This window comes from Carassius gibelio, chromosome B1, assembly GCF_023724105.1.
Source record: "Carassius gibelio isolate Cgi1373 ecotype wild population from Czech Republic chromosome B1, carGib1.2-hapl.c, whole genome shotgun sequence".
Classification (NCBI taxonomy): Eukaryota; Metazoa; Chordata; class Actinopteri; order Cypriniformes; family Cyprinidae; genus Carassius; species Carassius gibelio.
In genome coordinates, this window is record NC_068396.1 from 30,150,984 (window position 1) to 30,159,962 (window position 8,979).

An 8,979-nucleotide genomic window follows, 5' to 3' on the forward strand; every position below is an offset into this window, starting at 1 on the left:
TATAATAAGGTGCCATTTCGATGCATTTCTCACCAAACCCACGGTCCACCTTCAGGATGCTTGGAATATATGCCACGAGATGCATAGGATTATTTTATATCAGATATGCATCCACCAAAACGAATTAACAAATGATACACCGATTCAAGAGCCTTTCATAATCAAAGTGACAACTCATTAGCATTTGAATCACCAGAGTGAAACTGCATTAAGTGCTCTTCAAAGCCCAAGACAAACAAGAGTGCAGAACGTGCTGTGTGTATGTCTGCAGCTCCAGAAGGAAACAGGTGAGGGAACGAGAGGGGCGAAAACGAGCTGCTGTCAAATTAAACAGAAATTATCACTGGAAACAGCTGGACTGGTTTATTTAAACGTGGACACACACACACACACACTGTCCTCCGAATGAACTCACAATACAGTGGGACTAAAAGAGCACTTTATGTCTACGGTTTCCAGACAGGAACATTTGTTGTTGAGTTTTAGCTTCAATAGGCTACAAATATCACATGGTGAATTAATATAAACTGTGAGGCCTAGGAATGTGCCGTGGGGTCTGAATGTCTGAGGATACAATGATTTATCATTTATTCAAACCTGGCAATTATCAGAAAGCTTTGTGATTTTCACAAATGTTAAAACTAAGAAAAGCGGTGATGTAAAACAAAGATATATTCAAATTGAAATTGAACACATATTTGTTTGTGACAGTAAGCATGAACATAAAGCATTAACTGGAATTCATGTTGATTTCAAATCAACTTTTCACTTCTATTATATGGATAATATCATTTGCAAACAAATATTTAGTATTAAAAAGCTAAATATAATATCTTCATGAGTCGTTACATATATATATATATATATATATTGTAACGATTTCAAAAATTGCTCGTAAATTTCATAATTATACACACATGCATACTAATAAACATAGATACATTAGATGTATAATTTTTGAATTTTATTTAAGAAAAAGACTATAGCATTATATTAATATATAACTTTTAAAAGTAAATATATAAATATAAAAAAGTGAGTATTTATCTATATGTTTATAATTTTATATAGAAAATAAAAAATTGACATATTTGTCTAATTTGTCTAATTATAATTTTTTAAATCATATAATTATTATTTATAATTTAATCTTATTCATACATATTTAATGACTATTATTATTTATAATATTTAAGAATTTTTTCCTTATAATTGTATGTATATATTTCTCTCAAACATGTTAACACTATTGCATATTTTTGGGTATATGCATTAATAAGAGTGTGTATATGGCACAGCAGGTTTGTTCTGTGTTGGATTGTGGAGGAAAGGTACTATGTGTTTCTTTGCTCCCTTCTGCACCAGAAAGGGCCCCCAAATATTTGACTTGCTGCGTAGTGTTGTTATGTGTTTGGCGTGCGTGTTGGGCCGTGTACGAGTGTGTGTGTGTGTGTGTGTGTGTGTGTCTGAACAGGCAGAGGCATGAAGCTCGTAAACTTGGTCTCGTGGTGAGAAGAGGGGTTCAGTGAGGGGTCAGCTTTTAACCCCCTTAAAGAGTGGGACAGGCCCGTTCCCGCTGGGGATAAGACTCCTATCTGTGATTGGTCACCTAACGGGCGGAGCTGAGAGAGATGCTGGCCCTCTACAACCTCACAAAAGTGTTTATAGTACCTGCTCTGAATGCTCTTCCTGTTTATCACTGCTTTCACTGCAGCAGTACTTGAGAGAAGTGCTGTGCAACACAATGTGTACTATTTATTATAAAATCTTATAACATTTGCATTCTCAATTTTTCATGTGATCTCTATAAATTTTTATTTCTTTTTTTTTGTGTGCAAAACTAATGCATAACATAAAGTACATTGCAATGTGAATAGCAGGATGCTGTGGAAATAGATTAAGGCATTCATTTGAATAAAAATGTGGTAAAAACAGTAATATTGTGAAATAATATTATTATTTTAAATAAAGGTTTTGTACGTGAATATATAGTCAAAATGTAATTTATTTCTGTGATGCAAAGCTGAATTTTCATTCCTCCAGTCTTCAGTGTCACATGATTCTTCAGAAATCACATGCTGATTTGATGCTCAAGAAACATTTCTGATTATTGTTGATTTTGAACACAGTTGTGCTGCTTAATATTTTTGTGGAAACTGGTACTTTTTTCAGGATTCGTTGATGACTAGAAACATCATAAATCTTTCATAACATTATAAGTGTCTTCCTTGTCACTTTTGAATCCTTGCTGAATAAAAGTATTAATTTCAGACATTTACATATGCAAAGCTCTAATTTGAGATTTTATTGTTTTCCAGTATAAGTTTATATCACGCCCTTAAGACGAGATAAATTTACTTGAGAAGCAATACTTCATAAAAGGTGTTTTTTCCCCAAAAAGGTTATTAGAATTGTTAGATTTATTATTATTATTTATTTATTTAGTTTGTCAGCATGGTAATAAAAATTACAATATATTCTCTGAAAACGTGACTTTCTTTCTTTTGCAGTAAGGGAATGCTGTGAATGTTTATGTCTGGTCAAAGTTGGCCTGATGTGAAGTCAGGCTTCTCCTCACCCAGAACTCTTGGGTTTCAGACGGTGACACGTCTCACAGAGTGTGTAACTCACTTCCTGTGAATTAAACGTAGAACTTCCCCTCCTTTGTGAAGGTTAAAATGCGAGCGAAGCACCTGGGGAGACGCAGCACAGTCATTAATCATGTGTGGACTTGTGCCCTGGCACCCGGAGGTCAGAGGTCACGGGGAATGTTTTAGGCTGAGAAAGAGCAGAGCTGCCCGGGGTGTGAGGTCACTGAGTCAGGGGGTCAGAGGTCAAGCGTAGCATGGGAATAAAGTTCTGTTTCAAATAAACAAGCGTTCTAAAAATTTCCCGCCAGTAGCATGTTGTGGGTGGTTGCTAGGCTGTTGCTAGGTCTTTCGTACTGGCTTTCATCTCTCTACATATGACTTGTCTATTGGGTTTTACATCCATTTTATTATCCCCCATAAATCTGATATTTCAGACTTAATAAGCGGCATGATTTGAGGAATCATTCATGTCTAGAGCCCAAGCGGTGCTGGATGAGATGCACGCCAAAGATTAATACTCTTGGTGTTTCCAAATCATAATCATAAGTATGAGAAATAATTGTAATGATGTTTCCCTTTGACAGAAGCCAGGAGTGTTAATAAAACATAAATGTGCTTTTATTGCCTTTCTGTAATGTTTTCACCCGTTCTTTCCTTTGCTTGATCAGGTTTATCAACGCCAGGAGAAGAATCGTCCAGCCGATGATCGACCAGTCCAACCGCGCAGGCAAGTGCTCAACCCTTCCTCCAGGACATGCTCTCACCTACTATCTGCACTATATTTTAATTATCGGTCTATGCAAATGTTGGCTGTTGCAATGCATTTTTCAGTGCTTTACGCCATGAGCATCATGTTTTTAAGACCATGGCTCAAATTTAAAGGTTTTAATGTGCAGCAGTTTCAAAACAATCTCCAAACATGCTGAAAATTCAGCTTTACCTCACAGGAATAAATTACAGTTTCTAATCTATTCAAATAGAAAACAGTTATTTAAAATGTTAATAATTTTACACAATTTTACTGGTATTACAGTATTTATACACACACACACACACACACACACACAGATATATATATATATATATATATATATATAAAAAAAATATATATAAAATATATTTGAATTATTTCATGCTGAGTATACTACAAATGCATTTACATATTTATGTACTAAATAAAAATACCATGCATTTGTACTTTTGGTATACTAGACTGCTATACTTAAAGTCTGCTAAAATAGAACGACTCATTTTGTACTTAATGCACTTTATCTGTGGAAGTAGTGCTGAAGTCCAGCTAAAGAGATGCTGAAGTATATCTGAAACTATTCCAAGTACACTTCAGGTACACTTTAAATATCTTGCATTAAAAGACAGATCATACAATCCTTAGTAAAAGTGACATTAAAACACATTTTAGACTTATTATTAAGAAATGTGCAAATCTGCACAAGTAGTATGGCAAATAAAGTTCAATTATAATTATTATATCAGTTACTGATACCTCAGTAATAGATTTGAAAAAGACTTAGTATGAGATAAATGTAATTTAAATATATTCGTTTTTTCCTAGGGTGTACACTATATATACATAAATCAAAATAACAAGTTTTAAAGTTTAAATAACAAAATGGACCAATCGTATATCTCCAAACATGCTTTCTGTTCAGTTGTGTTGTGCTATTTTAAACTCAAGACCGTGTGCTGTATTAACTGCCCCTCGAATGATTTTCAGGATGAATTAGTTGAACTCAGCCTTATCCGTCACACACACACACACACACACACTCCTCAGGACGAAGTGTGAGTTGTGTTGGTGTGGTGATGATAAAGGCTTGCTGTTTGCAATGGGCCTCAAAGACATTTGCCGAAACGGATGCTTACAAAATGATCTTTTCAAACTTTTCTGACCCATTCTTGTAGTCTGGTTTCAGTAAATGTTCTGGTCGAGCTGGAAAGGGAGTAGTGTTAGCACCGTTTCTGTTTACACATGTCCTCTGGGAAGCATAGTTATGTCTGATCTTCTTAACTGTCTCTTGTGTAATATATATGTGTGTGTGTGTGTGTGTGTGTGTGTGTGTGTGTGTGTGTGTGTGTGTGTGTGTGCGCAGTAGGTCACGGTGGCCCATACACTCCTGATGGTCAGCCAATGGGAGGTTTTGTAATGGACGGACAGTCGCACATGGGCATCAGACCATCAGGTACGTCAAGCCTCTGTCTGGATGTTCAGATGTTTGCGGGACACAATGTACATCCAGCATGACAAAGTACTGCTTGCTTTATAAACATGAAGAGGAAGATTCAGCCCAACATCTAAATAAATATATATTCAGTTATAGAAAATGAAGCCATCATTGTGTTTGATTTATGATTTTGATTTATGACGTTTAAGCCCATTTTATCTCTCAGTTCTGATTAATGTAAAAATATTTTTGAAAGAAAATAATGTTTTTTTTTTCAGAAAGGATGTATTAAATAGATCACAAGTGGCAGTTCAGAGATTTACGATGTTACAGAAGCAAATAAATGCTGTACTTTTTAACATGATTCTATTAAAAATATGGAGCGGCACAACTGTTTTTAACACTGATAATAATAGAAATGTTTCTTAAGCAGTAAATCGGCAAATTAGAGTGATTTCTGAAGATCATGTGACACTGAAGACTGGAGGAATGATGCTGGAAATTCAGCTTTACATCACAGGAGGAATAAATTACATTTTACAATATATTCAAGTAGAAAGCAGTTATATTAAATTGTCATTTTTACTCTTACTCTTATTTTTATGCCTTGGTGAGCAGAAGAGACTTCTTTCAAACACATTAAAAACTATTAGTGACCCCAAAATATTTGAACTGTATTCAATAAATGTATGCAAAATTGCAACTTTTCACGATGTCAACTCAAAATTCTCCAAAAATCCATCGTGAGGGCTGTCGGTCAATGTTTTTGTGAAGCTCTGAGAAATGATGAAAGTGTCTCTCTCTCTCTGTCTGTGTCTGTCTGTGTCTCAGCGGCTCTGGGTGGTCTTGGGGGAGTGAACATGGGGCTGGAGAGTCAGTGGCACTACATGTAAACAAACCCCTGGCATCCTGCTGAACACAGAGCAGAGGTAACATACTGCACCAGGGATTCCCGCTTTCACCGTTCTACACACCATTCATCATTTGTAGGAGCAATTCTCATTTATATGAACTGTACACTGTAAAATATTTTAATATTATAGTATTTTTTAAAAGAAAATACTTTCTCAGTGTTTCGACTTCATGAACATTCCATGATTATTCAGTAGGTTTCTGTTTCTTTGTTTATATGTGACCCTGCAGCACAAAACCTTAAGTCTTAAGTAGCACAAGTATATTTGTAGCAATAACCAACAATAGGGTCAAAATGATTGATTTTTCTTTTATGCCAACAATCAGTAGGATATTAAGTAAAGATCATGTTCCATGAAGATATTTTGTAAATTTCCTACCATAAATATATCAAAACGTAATTTCTGATTAGAAATAAGAACGTGATTTTCTCAATATTTTTTTCTTTTTTGGCACTCTCAGATTCCAGATTTTCAAATAGTTGTATCTCAGCTAAATATTATCTTATCCCAACAAACCATACATTGATGGAAATGGCCACATTTGTGAAATCTACTCGCGATCCCTATCCCATAATTCCACTGTCACTTGATATAAACCGCCCAGTCTGATTAATTAGTCACTTAATTACTCAGTGGAGACAGTTTATGACATCAGAATCAGTTAATGTCTCAACCCACAGGAACAGATAAAGATGAAAGCGGCTGTTTTTGCTAGAGATGTCAGCGGGGTTGATTTGTGACGCCGCCGTCGCCAGTACGGTTCCCTCATAAATGATTTCAATTCTTTTTCATTACAGAGTCAGGCTTTTTGACGAGAGGATCACTCCTTTGCTCAAGTACCCGGATTGGATTTTGACTTGCACCACCATGAACGGCCTTTATTCAATGGTACAAAACCCCCTACAGCTTCATTCTCCAAACCAGGCGGCACAGACGCTTTCAAGATGGCCGCCGGGACTCACGTTCCCTGTGATGGGCAGATCAAGCGTATCAGGACAGAGAGAAAACAATTCAGGATAAAGCAATGCCTCAACACCTGGGCCGGGCAGATTCCTTCATGTGACCTTTCACCTGGAGCCAGGTGAATCTTGGAGTGGCCTGGGAGGTCCACACAGAGTCTCGTCTTTCAGCTCAAGCGCCACCTCAAATGAAGAGTCATTATTCTGCAGACAAAAGCCCGGGACGTCACGCTACCACACGTCTATTACAAGAATTCATGATCTGATCTGTGCAGAGCAATTCAATACAAAGCCCGTAAATGTATATAAAGCTGCTGGATGTGTCTAACGTGACACTGAAAAGGTTCATAAACGCTGGTGTTGCCGTCGAATGCAACTATAGGTTTCTCACACATCATTTACTGCAGTAGATATGCGCTCAGATGCATTGGGACGGTCAGTGGTTTTGAAAGGTACTAATGCTTGTACTGATTTGACTGACGTGAGCTGAGCTGTGTGAGTGTGTGTGTGTGTGTGTGTGTGTGTTTGTGTTTGTGTTTGGTTTTCCGTGAGTATGGGTTTATTCACATAAAAATTCATACCTCAACATGTGTGTTTTATCATTTTTGTTGCACATCTACTGTGATTCGTTGGCTGTGTGTGAAGTGGACTAGTGTACTGCCTTCTATACAGTATTTTATTGTACAGTACATATTAAGTTTAAAAACAGTACACTGCTGTTTAAAGGTTTGGGATCAGTAAGTTTGTGTTTTTAATGCAGGGATGCATTAAATTGATTCATAATGACATTAAAGACATTTGACAATGTTACAAAAATGTATTTCAGAGAAATGCAAAAAAATCCTGAAGAATCCTAAAAACAAAGTTATTAAGCGTAAAATAATACTTTTATTCAGCAAGGATGCTTTAAATTGATCAAAAGTGACAGTACAGACATTTATAATGTTACAAAAGCTAATAAATGCTGTACTTTTTAACTATTTATAAAAGAATATTTAATAAGTTTCACTGTTATTAAAATTATGGAGCGACTTTTCAACATTCGTAATAATAGACATGTTTCTTGAGCAGCAAATCAGTATATTCAACATATTTCTGAAGGATGGCACTGAAGACTTGAGGAATGATGCTGAAAATACAGCTTCGATCACAAATAAATTACATTTTAACACATATTCAATTAGAAAAAAAGTCGTTTTGAATTGCAATAATATTTTTTACAATATTACTGTTTTTACTGTATATTTGATCAAAGAAATATAGCTACCTTTGGTGAGCAGATCTTTCAAAAACTTAAAAAAAACTGAATGACCCCAAACATTTGAATGATAGTGTATGTAAAACAACATGAAATTACGAATGATTCAAACAGAGCTAAACTGTAATCACATGACCTTAGTATGTTACATTGCTTTGCCATCTCAAAAAGGTTTCATTTACTATTTTATCAAATTTTTTTATTTTTTTTTATTTTTTATATTGTAAGTCTAAAACTCTACCAAATAATTCTAAAAACATCTTATCAAATAATGATACAAGAAGGCACTATATGTGCAATGTTCTTCAAATTTGGCGCATTGCATTGTGGGATACAGTATTCGATTGTGTGGTTCAGTTAAATACTACACAACATTGTATGTATTTTATGCATACTGTACCTAATTTACATACTATACTGGATAAATAGTAGTATGCTGGTATGTTGTTATAAACTCAGCCTATGTGTTTTTAGTAAGTGGACTGTACAGTGCGCACTGGAGCGGGTGTGTATCGTCCTCTGTAGGGCACGAGAGGTACTGCTCTCTCCTGTGGTCTGTATTGTAGATGACTTGTTCTGGTTAAACTGAACATTTCATCAACAGCTGGGGTGAATTCATGTCTAGTCCATGTCCAGACAAACATACATATGTAAGCCTTCATTCTCACCCAAAACAAAAGATGAAGGGGGACTGAACAAGAGAAAGTGGCTTATGAACAAGGGTTGTGGTTCGCTTGTAACTGAACCATCTGTGGTATGAAGGTGAGAGATGGTCAGTAAAAGTCTAATGTCTGGGTTGGATTTTAATGCTTGAGCTCGCTCTTCTTCCACTTTCCTGTTTAAACTCTCTGCCAAAACAAACCCGGCATCATCTCAACACTGGAGAGTCTTGAAGCTAGTCCAAAACCGTGTTTACAATTCTGACAAACTGTTTTACTTTGACATATTTTACTCTGAAGTAGCCTTCCTGTTTGCATTATGAGTAGGCTATATGTTTCAGTTATTCCTACAGACCTATAGCTGTACAGGAGTACCATACCATTAAAAATACCTTTAACAGTATATTTTAGGATC

At 35.8% G+C, this 8,979-nt stretch overlaps 1 protein-coding gene across 2 annotated transcripts in view; it reads left to right on the plus strand.

Annotated features, from left to right (window-relative positions):
- The window catches only part of meis1a (Meis homeobox 1 a), a 23,637-nt gene extending 16,117 nt beyond the window's left edge, over positions 1–7,520 (plus strand). The window contains exons 10-13 of one of the 2 annotated variants that reach the window (XM_052545934.1): positions 3,260–3,318; positions 4,703–4,792; positions 5,606–5,703; positions 6,486–7,514. In XM_052545934.1, coding sequence (XP_052401894.1) covers positions 3,260–3,318; positions 4,703–4,792; positions 5,606–5,667 — 211 coding nt within the window. In that variant the 3' untranslated portion in view covers positions 5,668–5,703; positions 6,486–7,514. Of the gene's footprint in view, positions 1–3,259; positions 3,319–4,702; positions 4,793–5,605; positions 5,704–6,485 lie in introns of both variants that reach the window. The other variant, XM_052545935.1, reaches the window with a different exon arrangement.
- The last annotated feature ends 1,459 nt before the right edge of the window (positions 7,521–8,979 follow it).